The sequence below is a fragment of the Monodon monoceros genome, unplaced genomic scaffold (assembly GCF_005190385.1).
Source record: "Monodon monoceros isolate NGI ecotype Baffin Bay Population unplaced genomic scaffold, NGI_Narwhal_1 Super_Scaffold_19, whole genome shotgun sequence".
Lineage (NCBI taxonomy): Eukaryota > Metazoa > Chordata > Mammalia > Artiodactyla > Monodontidae > Monodon > Monodon monoceros.
This window is the reverse complement of record NW_021703775.1, coordinates 26341729-26360664: the sequence shown is the minus strand read 5'-3', so window position 1 is coordinate 26360664 and position 18936 is coordinate 26341729. Positions and strand designations below refer to the sequence as shown.

General features: G+C 34.5%; 1 protein-coding gene across 7 annotated transcripts in view; it reads left to right on the top strand.

Annotated features, from left to right (window-relative positions):
• ALMS1 (ALMS1 centrosome and basal body associated protein) overlaps positions 1-18936 on the top strand; it is a 225971-nt gene that overhangs the window by 29141 nt on the left and 177894 nt on the right. For 4 of the 7 annotated variants that reach the window (XM_029232817.1, XM_029232816.1, XM_029232814.1 and 1 more), the window contains 5 exons: positions 4996-5191; positions 8595-8712; positions 9849-11994; positions 12101-12250; positions 16975-17134. In XM_029232817.1, coding sequence (XP_029088650.1) covers positions 4996-5191; positions 8595-8712; positions 9849-11994; positions 12101-12250; positions 16975-17134 — 2770 coding nt within the window. The remainder of the gene's footprint in view (positions 1-4995; positions 5192-8594; positions 8713-9848; positions 11995-12100; positions 12251-16974; positions 17135-18936) is intronic. The other 3 variants (XM_029232818.1, XM_029232815.1, XM_029232819.1) reach the window with 3 other exon arrangements.

Here is an 18936-nt window from a genome sequence, read left to right as displayed (position 1 = left end):
CTCTTCCCACTAGATATCAGTAATACTGCCCCATGTTTGTAAACGTCAAAATGTCTCCAAACATTGCCAAATGTATCATGGTTGAGGGGAGAGGAGGGTGTCAAAATCTTGCCCAGTTGAGAACGAGTTTTTGAAGTTTTATAGTTTTAAGTTTCACATTTATATCTAAATCTGTTTTGAGTTGGTTTTTGATTATGGTGTGAAGTAGGGGTCCAGCTTCATTTTCTTACATATGCATATCTAATTGTTATTCCAACACCATTTGCTGAAAATACTCCCTTTTCCCTTGGCATCTTTGTGTGGGTCTATTTCTGGACTCTCTATTCCATTGATTTATATCTCTATCATCATGCTAATACTGTGCTCTTAATTACTGTACTGTCTTGAAATCAGATAGTGTGAGTTCTCCCACTTTGTTTTTCTTTTTAAAAATGGTTTTGTTTATGCTAGATTCTTTGAATTTCCATATAAATTTTAGAATCAGTTTGTCAATTTCTATTTAAAAAGTCTGCTGGAATTTTGATTGAAATTGCCTTGAGTCTATAAATCAATTTGAAGGGAATTGACATCTTAACAATATTGAGTTCTCTAATCCATAGACACAACAGTTCTTACAGTTTTATTTAGATTGCTAATTTCTTCATCAGTGTTTTGTTGCCTTCAGTGTACCAAACTTAATACATGTTTGTATTAGACTTACTGAAATGTTAAAAAAAATTTCAATTCCTACTGTTCATCACAATTATATAGGAATATAATTGACTTTCAATATTGACCTTGTATCCTATGACCTTGCTAATCTCATTTACTAGTTCTAGTATAGTTCTTTTGTAGATTCTTTAGGACTTTTTAATGTATAGACAATCATATCCATTGTATTTTTTTTCCTTTTTCCTTTTTGATATATATGCCTTATCTACTGGCTGGGATCTACTTATTCTTCTACTTGACCTTCTTGTGTTCTGTCCTCACTTCTGTGAAAGCAAGTGTCACCAACAAATTTGTGTAGCTGAATACAGTAAGCACTTTTATGTCCTCATCTTAGATGCAATAAATAGCATTTCATATTCTTAACCAATGCTTAACTTCTTAAAATTATTTCCTTTCTCGGCTTCTCCTGGTTTTCTTTCTACTCCTCTGGCTATTCTTTCTCATCCCCTGTTAAACCTTAAAATCAGAGGTTGCAAGCTGTGGACCTGCATATGGCTCAAATGTGGTTTGCAGAAAAAAAATTGGGGGGCACAGTGTTTTGAAAATTTTTAAACAGAATACTTTAAAGTGTGCATGCAGTGCATAGTTGGCCACAGGTCCCATTACTCTCTAATATCAGGCAGGTTTACTCATTTCTTTTACCTCCCTGTACCTCATTTCTTTTACCTCCCTGTAAAAACACATTTGAGTTTTTAACTTCTGTTTGAAATGTTGGAATGTTTTGGTTCTTGTCTAGATCTAGGGCTTTAAATATGCCTGTGTACTTAAAAATCCCAAGTTTGTATTTCCAACCTTTACTTCTCCCTCAAAATTTGTTTGTATTTATTCTGTTGTTTATTTGTCATCCCTCTTCACATCTATCAAAAAATATTTAGAGATTTGAGGCCCTTTTTATATTGGTTAAAAAGGTATAACACTCAGAATCATAGCAGCAAAATAAGCAGAAAGAAAAGAATGGTCAACAGATTTTTTAAAATTTTATTTTATGAGGGGAAATTATAAGAGCATGTTTACATGGAGAGAGGAATGATTCAGTAGAAAGGGAAAATGCATGAAGGAAAATGGGAGAATCACATATAGGAAAGAAATCATTGAAAAAAAATGGAATGAGATGGGAAGGTCTTTGATAGGTAGTAAGACTTTCTTTAAATCACAAGATGAAAAGCTGGGTTAGGTAATGGGGTTGTAGATCTTGTGCTAGGAAGATAAGGAAGGTCCACCTCCTGTTCTTCACTTACTAAAGTAGGAAATGAGGTCATCAGTTGAAAAATGAGGAAGGAGGGTTCAGTAGTTCTGAGGAGAGAAAGTATAAAGTAATCATTTTAGCCAATCAGCTTACCCGGAAAGTAGAGTAGAATTTCCAGGCAAGGCTGAGTGCCCTTGAGGTTTAATGTCATTAGTCTAAAGGAAAACCAGTGTAGGTGTGTGCTTTCTTCAGCAGTGTGCTACTACTTGGATTAAGACAAGCAGAAGGTTCAACCAGAACTGAGCTTTTGCCAGGCAAATAGGATAGTTGGGGAGAAGGGTAAGAAAGAAGAGATGTTTGCAAGGTAGTGATTATAAGGATGATTATGAACTCTCAGAGTGGTAAAGAGGGAAATACAGGTAAGAAAGGAATTATGAAAAGTGTAAATGTGACAGGTTAGTTGTCTTCAGAAGGTTACAGAATTATTGCAGTTGAGGAGCTAGAGTTAAGTAAGTGATCTGTGGAGGTCAAAGGATGGGCAGGAGAACACATGGATATGTCTCTCATCAGTAGTGAGGAATAAACTATGGGATGAGGCTCAAACCCCGGTCAAAGGGGCTAAGAGATGAGTTGGGGACCCGAGATTTTGCTATAATGAGAGTCACAGGATGACTGGAATTCCCTTGCTTTAAAACCTGTTCATTTGGCCCACTATCCCCTATTGAATAGAGTGCTCTCAAAAGAAAAAAATTAAAATAATCATTCTCGTATTCCTTTTATTTTCAAGTATTAAAAATGTAAAAAGCATGTTTCCAGTAGTAATGTTCGATGTTAAGGATTTGACTGATTTATCTGACATAGATGGGATTGGTATATTTTGGAATGTGAAAGGTCTATAATTCCATAAGCCATAGATGAGTAGTGTTAATATTTTAGAATATTCACTCCAATATTTTTCTCTATATCTATTTATATAACTGATATTAGGTAGTGGATAGTTGTGTATCTTTTTTTTTTTTAACTTACTGTAAGAGCTTTTGGTTGGTGAATTTTAAATACTGGAAATAATCCTTTAAAGAAAAAAGTCTTGTTGAAATTGTGAAATCTTTCTAAATTGTAGTACAACATATTTTTATGGGTGGGTCATTTGGGAATGAAAACAATATATATTCTCTTAAAAAAATTTGAGTTGGTTAAGGAAGGAGAGTAATAGACTACAAAATAATGAAAATCAGTACATTATATATCTAAGCATGTTGATTGCCATCAATATAATGTCTCATCTTTTTATTTAAACAAATAAATGTAAATCAAATGAATTCATTATTTAACAAAAAATTTTACATAAATAATGAAAAACTGCAAGTAGAAGAAACATGGCAAAGAGAAAAACAAATAATTAAGTTAGAAAATAGAATTGTTAAATTCAAGACAAAATATATACATTCCTAGCAAATCCAGTCAAGAAAAAGGAAAACACCTTAATGAAATAGACTTAATACAAACCTATCAAAGCTTATAGAGTTGGATTAGAACTAGGAAGAAATCAAGAATGTTATAATAGTACCAGCTATCAAAAAGGTTTCTGGATCTAATGGATTCACTGATGAAATCTTTTATATTTTTAAGGAAAATCAAATTTCCTTATATTAAAAAAATATAGAACAAGGTTAGAAAACAAAAGAAGCATTCTAAAATATTGATTAATCTTATGAGTGAAAATGTAAAAGACTGTGCTAGCAAATATGATTAAGGTCTAATCTACTACTACCAAGTAAGAAATGTGAAGTTGTTGCAATATGAAGAAATTTATTGCTGTATTTTAACAGATGTAATTGGGGAAAAAAAGATGCTATAATGTAGTTTGATCAAATTTAGTGCTCATTCCTAATAAAATTAATTTAAAATGAAAATAAAAGAATAATAGCATGATAGGACGAATATTCTTTTTTTTTTTTTTTTTTTGTGGTACGCGGGCCCCTTTCACTGTTGTGGCCTCTCCCATTGCACATGCTCCATTTGCGCAGGCTCAGCGGCCACGGCTCACGGGCCCAGCTGCTCCGCGGCATGTGGCATCCTCCCAGACCAGGGCATGAACCCATGTTCCCTGTATCGGCAGGCAGACTCTCAACCACTGCGCCACCAGGGAAGCCCAGGACGAATATTCTTAATTATTAACTAATACCAAATTTAAAAAGAAAATGTGTTTAAAAACTGCTTACCGTTAGTATTTAATTCAACTTTATTTCAACATTGCTACCTAGTGTGGTCTGTGGATTGGTGCCAGGCCATGAATTGCTTGTTACTGTCAAGAGATAAGTACAAGAATTAAGAAGTGTTTAGAAACTTTTATAGCAATTTGATGTTTTTTAGAACTAGAAATCAGATACTTAGACTTGTGTTTTGTATTTTGGGCTTATATATCTTTTCAATTTCATTTTCCTAGTTATTTTTACTAGTTTTTAAAATTAGTTTATTATTATTTTTTTACTTGTTACCTGTTAATTTTTATTAATATTTTAATAAAATGTCAGTCTGTAATGAATTGGAAGTAGGAAAAACTGATCCTTCCTATAGATACTTTGAGAAACATTTTTCTGAATCATGCCACTAATATAAGAGTAAATATTTGAAACAGACAAGTGAACCAGTCACTACGCATGAACCATATGATGTTTTGCACTGAGAAGTCCGCTAGAAACTAGTATAGCAAGTAAGAATTCAGTAAAGTGGTCACATGTAGAGAATATCGTAGCTTTAGGTTTGGAATCTTTTTTTCAGTTTTATTATTATCACATTGTAAGATTTCATCATGAAGAACCAAATTTATTGTTTTAATGATGAGAAGTAACTATTAAAGAATAGCAGAAATGCCAGTGATTCAACATGTTGAAAGATGGGTAATAATGGGAAAAGATCAAAAATGTTATTAATATTGTGAAAAACACAGAACAGCTTTACTTTTTACAAATTTTGATGAGAATGTTGTGAAATAGGAAGCTGTATCCTACGTGAATGGACGTTTTAATCTAAATGTTAATATGTATGGTAACTCAGTTAATGATTTAGCATATTTTCCTTCAAAATTATTGTTTTAGAGAACAGAATCTTGGCATTATCTTCCTCAAGAAATGGACTCTTCCCACACCTTGGATACAGCCCAGACCAGGTTTAATGTGAGAGAGAAAGGGACTGAAGTGACAGACTTCCCCTCTCTGGAGGAAGGTATATTGACCCAATCAGATAATCAAGTAAAGGAGTCGAACAGAGATCTCTTATGTTCTCCATTGCTAGGTAATGCCTCTTTATTTTTAACTAGTAGTAATACCTCACATTTGTAAAATACTTATGGGGGAGTGCAAATCTTGCGTCTAAATCCTTTCTTGAGCTGAGGAGCTCTGTAGAACTGTACTCAAAGGTAGTAGCTTATTTCTCGTTTTCCACACTGGCCAGCTGGCCTAGTTATATTTAAATGTGCAGTTGCTCCTCATTTTATCTCCCCCTGTTGCTCTCAGAAGGGAAAAAGGTGGTAACTTCCTCTAGTGGGTATGCCTCCTTAGTCCTGAATTTGTGGAGCTTTTCTTGGGGTAAACCATATATTTATCCTTTGACTACTTCTCTCAGCAGTGGAGGCTCCATGATGTATAAAAAACAAACAAAAAACAAATGTTCATGCTTAAGCTCATTAGATTCTTAAAATTAGGTAAGACATATATTATTATCCTAAGTTTTCAGACCCAGACATTGAGATAAAGAGGTTAAATGACTTGTCTGAGGTAGAGCTTCCTGCTTTCCTCTGTTTAATGTGGAACTGATTTATTAGCTCTTTACAAAAGATGAACTTTAAGTACTTTTCAAATCATCAAGGTAGGAGGTAGAATTGTATTATCACTACTTTGGATTGTTGCACATATATAAGAATGCTTAGCCAATATGGTAATTTCAGTTTTTTCATTCCTAAATCATATCAGACAAATATTCTTTGGTTTTTCCTTCCGTTTTCTTCAGATTTTTATTTTCAAAAATTGAAGAAAATGCCACAACTACATATTTTACAATTAACTTTTGTCAAGGGAGTGGGATTCAACCATGGAGTTGTCTTATCAGAGTTTTGTAGAGGAGCAAGAATTAGGAATTAATTCAACAAGTTCCTTTCAAATACAAGCAAATACTATCCAAGTAAAAATACTAGTGCCAGTATATTCAGTGATGTAGATCATCAAAGTCAATTTTAGTTTTATATTTTAAGAAAGATGTTAACATTAGAGTTCCCTTGTGGGAGGAGATTACTATGATAGTAGATGAAAGGGAAGACTTTGCTATGATCAGGTATTTGAAGGGCTGTCATGCTAAAGAGGAAGCAATGTATTTTTCATTTATTCATTTATTTAACAAATATCTAAGTGCCTATTGTGTGTTGGATGCTAGGGATATATAGATGAAAGCTACTTCTTCTTTTGGGAAGACAATACAGTAAAAAAAAAAAATAATAGTACCATGGGATGAGTTGGATAGTGGTTTAGAGCAGGAGTCTGCAAACTACTACTAGCCATAGTCTAAGACCTGATTTTGTGAGCTAGAAAAGGTTTTAGCATTTTTAAAGGATTGTAAAAACAAAAGAAGTATATAGGATAGAGATACCATGTGTGATCAACAAAGCGTAAAATATTTACTAGCTGACCTTTTATAGAAAATGTTTGCTGATTCCTATTCTAGAGGTTAAAATGAGACTACGTAGCTTATAGGGAGGCTGTTTTCAACTTGATACAAGAAAGAACTTTCTAATAGAGCCATTTAATACTGGAAAGGCTGTATAACAAAAAAAAGTGAGCATTATGTCATAGCAAAGTGTCAAGCAAAGTTCTCTAATAGGATAGTTTCAGCATTGGGTTGGAGATTGTGCTACATGGCTTCTAATGTATTTTCTAATGTAAAGTTTTATAACTCCAGCTTCTCATTTACTATAGATAAAGTAGAACATTTTAATTATTAGATCCCAGGATCTGATGGCCAGAGGAAATTTCATCATTGCTTTTTTGTTATGCTTGAATCCAGTCATTGTAGGGTGTACCTCACCAATGGCAAATGTCATGATGATGACTGGTGCCAGAACAGTTAGGTATCTCAAAAAAGAGTGATCCAGGCCATCAGTAATTGCCAAAATGTGAGGAAATGTGGGGTCTTTGTTAAAAAATCTTCATGATTCTTAGAGGGGTAAAGATTTCCGTTATGAAGGTTTAAGACTGAGTCTGTAGCCAAAGAGGAACCATACCGATTAGTCCTTGGTGGTAAAGGTTATCGTTATCTTTCAGTTTCTTATTTTTAATTAATCCATTCAGTAAATAAATAATTGTATTTTGAGTGCCTACTAAATGTAGCTGGTACTTTGCTAGGCACTGAGGGTACAGCTGTGAATAATGCAGACACGGAGTTGATAATCTAGGTGGGAAGCAGACAGACCAAAGATTAAAACAAGAGTGTGACAGTTATGATAGGGAAGGTATGCAGTATTATTATAGGCATTCTGAAAGCAAAAAAGTATACTGTAGCAACAGTATTGCCTTCATATTGAAAGAACAATTCAGTTTTAGCAAAACGTCACCAATCTATTTAAGTTAATATGAAATAGAATGCTGTTGGTTTTATAGTTTTGTTTCTATTAATATTTAATTTTTTGTTTTATAGTTGTAGAAATACTATAAGGAATAAGGAGTTTATACCTAGTTGTACACATTTAAGGACATTATAATAAACCTTATTTAAGGTGGCATTCAGGAATTCAGAAGAACTTTTTTTCCTTTATATTAGCAGTTCTCAAACTTCTTGTTCACAGAATTTCCTTGACACTTTAAAGTTACTGAGAACTTTTGTTGATGTGGATTATTGATATTTTCCCATATTAGAAATTATTAAAACTGAGAAATTTAAAAAATATTTATCAACTCATTAAAAAGTAACAACTCCATTGCATGTTAACATAAATTATCTAGTTTTTTAGAAAAATAACTATTTTCCAAACCAAAAATGTTTAGAAGACTAGCGTTGTTTTACTTAAAAAAGAAAAAACTGTAATGTCTGACTTAATAGAAGGCAGGCGGGTTCTGATAATCTGCTTCTGCATTCAGGATGTTGCTTTATCATAGGTAATGTAGCTTCTGGAAAATTCCAGTGTATCCTTATGAGAGAGTGAGAGTGAATAAGGCACATGGTATGTTAATATTACTTTGAATATAATTTTGACCCCAGGCATCTTCTGAGAGTGTCTTAGGGATGCCTGGGAGTCTGTGGACCACACTTTGATGTAAGATAGGAAGAAACACTCATAATGGTTAGGAGCACTTGCTAAAAAGTAGAGTGTTTAGATTCAGATTGCACTCTGGTACTTAATCTATTTGAATGTGGACAAATTACTTAGTATTCTTTAAGATTTATGATCATGTTTCCTCATCTATAAGATGGGTATAAAAATACCTATACTTCAAGGTTGTTATGAGGATTAAATAAAATATTGTATGTTAAGTGCCTGGATCTTGTCAGGCTATTAATAAATGGTATTTGCTGCTGCTGCTGTTATATTATCATACTAATGCTTGTAGAAACTTCCAGATGGCAGCATATTTAGGTTCTTTAAAATACTATATAAGCTAAACAATTAATTTTCAGCATTCCCAACATCTTTATATTTGAAACTTTGCAGTCATACAAGACAATTTCGCTTCTCCTGATTTGCCTTTGCTGACATGTTTGACAAAAGATCAAGAGTTTGGGCCTGATTCCTTGTTTCACCAAAGTGAACTAGATTTTGCTCCTCTGAGGTAGGATGATTTATTTTTCTGTTTGCATGTAACCTTTCTACTCTTTCTTTTCTTCTAAGTTGTTACTAATATTAATGACTTCAGGTGAGACTTTGGGTTGGGAGCTAGATATTCTCAGTACACACTCTGAAGATAACAAGGCCCTAAATTAAGGCATGATACATGTTAATTTGGCATAGTAATATGTGTAAAAATGAGCCAGGGGACTTCAGTTTCTTTAAAAATAATTTCTAATGTATTCTAGTATATTAGGCATATTTTAATTTAGAAGGCACACTAATTTTCTTCCTTCTAAATCTTCCCTTTTGCTGCTCATCAGCCCACACCCATTCTGTAAAAAGCATTCATTTCATGGTCACTAGCTTGTTTGGCACTGTCATTTTTGTCAGCCAATATTGAATGAATCTAGCTATCTCTCCTTCGTAGGAGGTGCGAATATGAACTAACACGATTTTTCTAATAAACACATCGAAATTAACAGTTACTCCAAATTAATGCCCTTTAGTCATAATGAGAGACAAGTCTGGAATTCTCCAAAGCATATTTGGAATTATCCAAGAATATGTTTTCTTCTTTTAGAAATAAAAAAGAAGCCTTAAATTAAAAAGTGTAAATGTTTACAGAGTAAAAACCTCTGCCCTGTGCTATGTATTACTTTAAAATTACTTTTGTGAAAAGTGTTCTATACACAATAGTCAACCAATGATTAGGTTACTGTTTTGTTTGGGGAGTAGCTCACTTAATTGGTTTTCAAGAGCATAATAAATGAGTAGTAGAAGAATTAATGCAGGTTAAATGAATATTAAATTATGGTAGGTGATAAACTACACATTTTAAATAGTAAAGTTTGATATTTTCATTTAAAGAATCACTTTTTGGGGCAATATTGTTTTGAGGGAGGCCTGAGAAAATATCAGGGTCATAGGATGGTAGTTTACCTTCTGTTTTAAAAAAATTTGCTTTGTTCAATCATTAGCCACCCTAAAGGAATTTGAAATTAGGACTTTGTTTTTCAATATACTTTCAAATAACCTCGATTTCAGTGACATATCAGTTTTGTATTTTTTCATGTTAGTATTTTAAAATATAAATGTTTTTAATGTGTTATTTATTTATTTTTAACTGTATATTTTCAGGGGAATTCCTGGTAAGTCTGAAGACACTGAATGGTTTTCTCGACCGTCGGAAGTTAGTGAAGCTTTATTCCAGGCAGCCTCAGAAGTAGCTCCAAACTTAGTTAACAGTTGCTTTAGTGTATCTCAGCACCCACTTATAGGTAGTACAGCTATTGACTCTCAGCGCTCTTTATTAACTCTTGAACAAGGGACTAAAGAAGAGATTGTTTCACCTGATACACTTGAGGATCTGAAAACCCCCAAAGACTCTGATAGTTATGATGCTCTTTATTCATATATGTCATGGAAGACACAAGAAGTTATACAGGAGCCAGAAACCAATTTAGCTGATAAAGATCAAGTTTCTTTTTCAACTGCATCTGATACAAGTGATGAATACATAACTCCTAAAGGAAGTGACAGTTTTGATGCTTCTTGTTCATATGTGCAATATGGGAAACAGGAAGCTTTACAACAGTTAGAAAAATATTTAACCAGTAAGGACCGTGATTCTTATTCAGATTCATCTGACACAATTGATAAAAATAAAATTCATAAGGAAAGTGACAATTTTAGTGCCCCTTTTTCAGATATGCCATGGAGCAAACAGGGAGCTTCACACCATCCAGAAATATGTCTAATCAGTAAGGACTGTGTTTCTTTTCCACATGAAGTTGCTCCTCGCTTTTATAGTAAAATGCCACATTGTTTTTTGCATTGTTTCTTGGAAAGAGGAGGAAGAGAGGTTCCCTTGACAGCTGATAGTCATTATTTTGAGAGTGTTTATTTAAGGGCTCCTGCTGAGAATGAGATGAAACAAAAGATGGATTCTTTGGAGGGTTATAAAGGAATTGAAGAAGATCTGGGGAAAGAATTATCTCAATGTTTTGAACTAAAGGAGAATAGAAATACTTTAGTATTTTCAGAGGTGCATCCCAGATCTTCAGAAATACAATATATTGAGAATGTTGTAGTTACTGATAATTCTGTAGAAGTGTCAGAAGCACATATACTCTCCACGGGGCATGATACCTCTAAGATGGAGGTTTTTGGTGGTCCTCTTCAGACCATTAAATCCAACTCAGATGAGACATCAGAACAGCTGTGTTTTCAAGAAGAAAGAAACCAAAAGCCACCTTCTGCTTTTGGTGGGAAAAATGTTGATGCTACTGAAAATGTAGCCTTTCAGGCAGTTATTGCCTCTATTGAACCTTCTGAGAAAGAGAGTACAGTAAATGAAATCCAAACTGACATCAATAAATCTTTAACAAATGACAGCCAAGAAAATGAACCAAAAAATCCAGATCTTTCCCTATTAAATTATGATGAAAACTTTTTCTTTGATAAACTTAATCACCCACGCTATCAATCTACTCCTGGGGTGTTTGAATCAGCAGCTTCAAAACCATTGTTGTATAAAAAAGATGATGGTGATAGCTCCCTGTACTGGCATCCTAATATAAAATCACTCCCCAGTGCTCCTCAGGAAATATTCATTAAGCCACTTTCTCTTAGTCCAGAGCTTAAGTCGTCATCTTCTTTAAGTGAAAAATCTCTCAGACAGGCTGTTGGTCTTGGCAAGACACAGTCAGCTTTATTTCAGTATGATACAGACAATGAACCATTTCTTCCCATTGGGAAGATAAAGTCTGTTTCTGCTCTTGACCTTGCAGAGAAGTTAGGATCTTCAAACATTATTTATCCAGTGAAAGTATGGACTTCAGATTCTTTGGTTTTACAAGATTTAAAGCAGCACACCTTTGAAGAAGTTGCAGATTCCTCAAACTGTATTTTGGGTAAGAATGGAAACTCTAGTAACGTCATTGAAGATCCATCTGTAGCTGTAGGAAGCAGCTTTTCAGCAAACTTGGTGGCATGTAATGCAAAGTCACAAGGTGCTTTGCCAGTGATCAGTGATGCATCATTAATTGCAGTTGGCCAAGAGACATTGCTGAAAGCTGATATAGACCAAGGTGAAATTCCTCGGCCTGTGGGAGCCAAGTCCAGTTTTACTGTCTATACAATTATGCAAAATGACTCCTATTTTGTAGAGGGCCTGCAGGGGAAGGCTGAATCTGACATCTATACTCTGGATGATACTGAATGCTGTAGCCTAGATGAAAATGATGTTGTATGCAGGAAAAGAGTTGTTGAACTACAAAGAGAGGTGAGACAATAAAATGATTGTTGGGGAGAGACATGGTCTTTTCCAGTATTGTTTCAGAAAATGGTATTGTTATTTGTTTTTACTTTTACTCTTTACTGTTTCCCAGATATGTGACCAAGGTGACTTGACTGGTGAGTGCATTAAGCTAGCAGGTTTAGAAAATTTGCTTGATGATCTAGAGATTTGTGACAGCTCCCTGCACTGGCAGTCTACTATACAGCTACCATCTAAGGAAGAGAGCAGTTTTGAAGAGCCTGTAAGTTTTTCTGTTTGACATTTCTTATGCGGTAGGGAAAGAAATACTTTAGTTGAAAAATGGGGATGAAAGTATAGGGCCATTTATATCCTCTAATACCAAATTGTGATGTGTAATCTGGTTTTCATCTGATATCCAGGAATATGCTGCATTAATTTGTTAGAGGTTGGCGTAAAAGAAATATTTGTGCTTTGTAGACCATGAGATTTAGTGACTTCTGTGGTGTTTTGGAAAAGGCCATCCTTTGGAGCTTGCAGGCCTTTCATCTTGAGGCATCTTAACTCTTCCAAATTGTGCCAGCAAGAACCTTTGGAATGGTGTTAAGATTAGACTCATTCATGGAGATATTCAGTTGTGCTTTTTTCTCCCTATGGCCTTCAATGTACAGGCCTTGGTATATAGGCCCTGACATATTCAAGTATTTGTTTAGAAACCCCTGAAAGATTTTAACTTCAGAGGTATCTTGAAGTCACAATTTTCTTTTATATACAAGGCTTCATTTACCTGGATCCTTGGATCTTTTGGCTTTAATGTTTCTCTGGTCCCATTGCTCATCTGGTTTTGTCTGATACTGTCAGCTCCAATCTGGGTCCCACTTCCTGATAATATATCCTTACATTCTGTTAGTCATTAAAGACAGTTAGATCATATATGTGGTATACTTAATGTTACTTTCCTTTTCCAGTTTTCCCATGTATAAGATTAGTATGTCATTGGAAAGCTGCTAGTTTGAGTTGCAATTATATTTTAAAATATTTATTTATTTCACTACGCCGGGTCTTAGTTGCGGCATGTGGGATCTACTTCCCTGACCAGGGATCGAACCCTGGGCCCCTGTATTGAGAGTGCAGAGTTTCAACCGCTGGACCACCAGGGAAGTCCCTGCAATTATATTTTGACCTTTAGGTTCAGGTAGTTGAAAATAGAAACTGAACAAAGATATTGTGATGAATTTTTCCTTTTATTTACAATTTATTTAAAAATTTTAATATAGAGAACTGTTAGGTTAGTTTTATTTTCTTCAACATTCTAGACATTGTTTAATTCTAATTTTCAATTTAATAACGATGGGGATGAAAATGATAGCTAACACACTGTGCTCAAATAATATGCTAAGAGATTTACTTACATGCCTCAATTCATTTAGGCCTTTGGTCAATCCTATCAGGGAGGATTGTTGGGGATTATTATCATCCCCATTTTACAATTGATATTTAGAGGGTTAAGGAACTTGCAAGTAGGGGAACTAGTATTTGAAACTAACCTTGTCAATATACTTAACCACTATACCATAAACTGTTCTTCAGTGAAACCAAAGCCAAGATTTTGCATCATTTTGGCAAGAGTGAAGGTCAAAGTTAGTTTTAATAAGAATGAGAAACAAAATATCAATTTTAAACTTAGAGTTTAAGTATAATTGACATACAACACAGTATAAGTTTAAGGGATGCAGCGTAATGACTTGACTTACATACATCATGAAATGATGACCACAATAAAGTTAGTGAACATCCATCGTCTCATGGATACAAAATTAAAGAAATAGAAAAAATATTTTTTCCTGGTGATGAAAACTCTTAGGATTTACTTTTAACAACTTTCATATATAACATACAGCAGTGTTAATTATATTTAAACTGAGAGTTTCTAATTTTTTTGATAGTGCTACTTTTGTAATTTATGTCAACTTTTCATGTAGATAAAATATATTTAAAGACATGAAGATGTATATTCAGTTAACAGTGATGTGCTGAGATTAACTGTGACACAATTTCAAATTTTATTTGCCCTTAACTGTAGGACTAAGGTTTTTAGTCCAGGGAGGATGCTGTTCTCTATATTGTCTTTCACTCTTAGCTCTCTTCTGTGGTCTGGGAGTTAAGTAATACTAATATGAGGGAAACAATGAGCCAGACATGATGATAATCTTCCTGTGTGGCCCAGCTTGCTCTCAGGGGGTTTGCCTACTCTTTGGTTTCTTCCTTATTCTCATCTGTGTCTCAAAAGAGGCATTCATACTTGTTTGCCTCACTTTGATACATATCCATCATTCTCTAAATGATTATTTGGGTATCCACTTATGTATGATGTAGGTTAGGGCTATGAAGAGACTGGAGAATTGGAGTCAAAACCCTGTTCAGTTACTTTGTTATTAGCCTTGTGCCTTGGGCAAATGATTTTGGAGGATCACTCTCCTTCCTTGTCTACATAAAGAATAGGAACAATAATAATCAACAACCTCAAATGTTGTTATGTTAAATGGGGTGTAAGGTATGTAGCACTTACATGGTTAGTGCCTGGCTGTTAGTTCCCTTTACTGAAACTAGACCATTAGACTCTTACCAGGACTTACTACTCTAATTCGTTATTCTGTTCCTTCTCTCTCCTTGTTCCTGGCAGCAGCATATTACATTCTTTTAACCTCTATAATAAAATACTGTTTTAGTATCCCTTATTTTGGCCACGTAACTCTTAAATATTATTTAAGGTTGACTCCTTAGATTTCTTTCGTGTTTGTTTTGTTGGTCCCCCCTCCATCCCAAAGAATTTGTTTCCTCTCAAGATTTAAATGCTTTTCTCTGTGTGGATGGTTATCATCTCTGTTTTAAGACCCTAGTATTATTTCTCCTAGGTAGACCCATGTTCTATCTTGCATGAAATTTTCCTGTGAATAGTCCCAACATCTCAAATTCACCTTGCTTAGATCAGAATAATTCATTTTTTTCCTAAAATCAGAGTGACTTACAGATTTTCTCAGTTCTTATAGAGGTGTTAGCATTTCTTGGTTTCTTCATTGTCTTTGATTCTGTCTTCATTATTGATAAAAACTAGGAGATAAACAAATCTTGATTTTTTTTTTCCCTCCTGACTCCTTTAATTTTTAGTGATAAACATCTGTTGATCTCTTAAATAAATATATCTCATCTTTTTCATTCTGCATTTTCTTTTTTATTAACTGCTCTAATAATCTATATATTTCGAAGCTTTGAAATGTTATCAAAGTCAAGATTGGAATAGAAATTTCTTTCCCTATATTTGGAAGCTTTAGGGGAAAACTTCTATTAAACACAGTGCATGCATGAGCACACACAAGTATTTATCTATCATATATGTGATATATACAGTTGACTGTGAACAATGTGGGAATTAGGGGCACTGACCCTCTGCGAAGTTGAAGATCCACAGTTGGCCCCCTGTATCCCCGATTCCACCATATTCATGGTTCTTCCACATCCACAGATTCAACCAATCTTGGATCGTGTGTAGTACTGTAGTATTCACTATTGAAAAAAAAAAATCCACGTATAAGTGAACGAGTGCAGTTCAAACCCATGCTGTTAATGAGCTGCATGTCTCCTTTGGCAGTAGGATAATTGAAAACTAAGAACTTTGTGCTATGTTTAGAGCAGGGTTCCTCTACACTATTGCTTTGGGATTGGATAATTCTTTGTTGTGGGGGGCTGTTCTGTGTATTTTAGGATGTTTAGCAACATCCCTGGCCTCTACTTACTAGATGTCAGTAACATTACCCCCACTAAAGTTATGACAGCGAAAAATGTCTCCAGGTATTGCCATGTTCCTTGGTGGGGGGAGGTGAGGGAGTGCAAAATCTTCCCCAATTGAGAACCATGGGTCTAGAGGAACTATATGGGCAGTAGAAGTAGAATTATTTATTTCCACATTCTGCCAGCTTCTTAAGAATGTTTGTTACTACACACTGAAAAATCTTTCATAAAAGAGGATAGAAAAATTCATGCTTATGTACATTTTTAGACTCCCTCCTGAGAGGGCAGCACTGGAATAACTTTTTAGGAAAATAAAAGTGGTAGGTTGTTTTTATATGAGAGTATACTGTGAATTTGGTGAAAAGTTGTGTAATGTTTTATGTACCAACATCAGTACTAATAGTTTCTAATTTTTTTTCTTTTTTTTTTTTAAGATTTTTTTTGATATGGACCATTTTTAAAGTCTGTTGAATTTGTTACAATATTGCTTCTGTTTTATGTTTTGTTTTTTTGGCTATGAGGCATGTGGGATCTTAGCTCCCCAACCAGGGATCGAGCCCACACCCCCTGCATTGGAAGGCGAAGTCTTAACCACTGGACCGCCAGGGAAGTCCCCTCTGATTTCTTTTTTAACAAGGACTTGCTGGAATGTCATGAAACTTCAGGAACTTCTTTTTCAGCATTTAACCTTTACTTCATCAGTTTATATTTCCCACTACTTTTGTTTCAAAAAATTTGAGAACTTATGATTTTTGGTAACTGATCACAGATACAGTTCTTTGATGCGTTTATTTTTCTTCTAAACATTTGTGGATTTCTTGAAAATATTTCTGTTCTCTCTTCCCTCCTTTCCTCTTTCCTTTCCCTAACATACCTCTCCTTCTTAAAAAAAAAGTCCTTGAGCTTGTCAAGAATATTACCATAGTTCAGATCATACTATTGTTAAGTAGCAAACTTCTGAGTAATAGAACACTTCTAGGTCTCCTATCTGTAATACTCTATACAGGTAGACTTCCAAACCCTCAGAGAATTTGTAGAGCCTTCCTGGAATTAACCAAACAAGATATGATCTATATATGAATTCAGGAGGGTTGAGAATATGATCTTGAGGAACTGGTATAACTGCTTAGCATTCATTTTCATAAAAATGAGGTTATTTTTTAGTAGATGAAGTCTAAAATTAATCTTATTTTCTTCATTTTTTATCTCTTTTCATAGGTATGTCTTTCTAATATGGACATTAATCAGTCCTTTGCATCTGTATTGCCTCCATCTGTTCCTCATGAGCCAACTAGAGAGTTGGAGTATCACTCTTCAGATCTCAGAATGTTGAGGGTATCTCCTGACACTGTGCCAGGGACTTTCAAACATTCAACAGGTATGTAAAGAAGGAGATATTAAGTGTCCTTATGACTAGCTTGTTAAAAATATCTTGCTGTGCCTAATTTTTTACTTTTGAACTCCTGCAATAATGTTAACTTTGGATTAGGTGTATTTATAGATCCTCAGATCTTTTGTTAGATGAAGCATTTGATTTTCATTGCATTCTTCATGACAGTGTTTAGAACTGAATTACATGGAGGAGTCTGATATTAGAGTCAGTTTGTTTCTATATTCCTTTCTGTGACTTGAAGGGAAAAGGGAATTAAATGAGCATAAGAACAGATACAAGTTTACAGAGAGGAAACTGAGAGATTAGTTTTGAGGTAGAAAGCAAGATTGTCTGCTGAGGGAGGTTGAGAGTTGTGGAGGTGAGTTAAGGGATTTGAGGAGAGTGGCTTGGTGAAGGCTTAGAATTTATGTTGAAGTGAATAGGGGATGGAGCTGACCAAGGATAAGCAGATGGATTGGCAGTAGCTCTGAGAAGTCAGCTGAGGTTGGAGATTCCTATCCTGGACATTTTCATGTGAGTGAAATCATACAATATGAGATCTTTTGTGGCTGGCTTCTTTTACTGAGTACGTTTTCAAGATTTATCCATGTTATAGTGTATATCGGTACTCATTCCTTTTTATTGCCATAGTATGGATATGTCACATATTGTTTACCTGTTCATCAGTTGATGGACACTTGGGTTGTTTTTCACTTTTTGACTCTTAGGAATAATGCTGTTATGAACATTCACGTACAGGTTTGTGTATTTGTTATTTTTATTTCTCTTTGGTATATATCTAGGAGTGGGAATTTCTCATTCATGGTAACAGTGTTTAACATTTTGAATAACTGCTAAACTGTTTTCCAAAGAATATGCACCATATTACATTCCCACCAGCATTATGAGGGTTCCAGTTTCTCCACACCCTCAACAACACTTGTTTTTCTGTCTTTTTGATTATAGCCATTCTGGTGGCTGCGAAGTAGTATCTTGTAGTTTTGGTTTACGTTTCCCTAAATGTTATGTTATTGATTTGAGATTTTTCTTTTTAATGTAGGTATTTACGTTGATAGATCTAAACACTACTTTAGCTGTGTGCCTTAAGTTTTGGCTTGTTGTGTTTTTGTTTTAATTCATCTAAACTATTTCCTAATATACTTTATAGGATTTTTGTGCTTTTAAATTTCTGAGGCATGTTTTATGTCCTACCATGTTTATCCGGTAGAATGTATGGTTTGTGCTTGAGAAGAATGTGCATTCTGCTGTTGTTAGGTGGTGTGTTCTATACATGTCTCTTAGTTCTAGTAGGTTTATAGTGTTCAAGTCTTCTGATCCTTGTTGATCTTCTGCTAGTTTTCTCCATTTTTGAAAGTAGGGTATTGAAGTCTCCAATTATTATTGTTTGTCTGTTTTTCCCTTTTCTGTCAGAATTGTTTCATATATTTTGAGACTTTGATATTAAGTGCATTTATGTTTGTAATTGTTATATATTCCTGATGAATTGACCTTTTTGCTGTTGTCCCTCTTTAATTCTAGCAACATATTTTTTTTGTTTTAAGGTCTATTTTGTCTTATGTCTCTGTGGACTTTCCAGTTCTTATGGTTGCTGCTTGAATGTTGTATCTTTTTTCATCCCTTTACTTTCAACCTATTTATGTTTTTGAAGCTGAACTGTATCTCTTGTAAATAGCTTATAATTGTATCTTTTTATTTCTTAATTCCAGACTGACAGTCTTTGCCTTTTTTTTTTTTGCGGTACGTGGGCCTCTCACCACTGCGGCCTCTCCTGTCGCGGAGCACAGGCT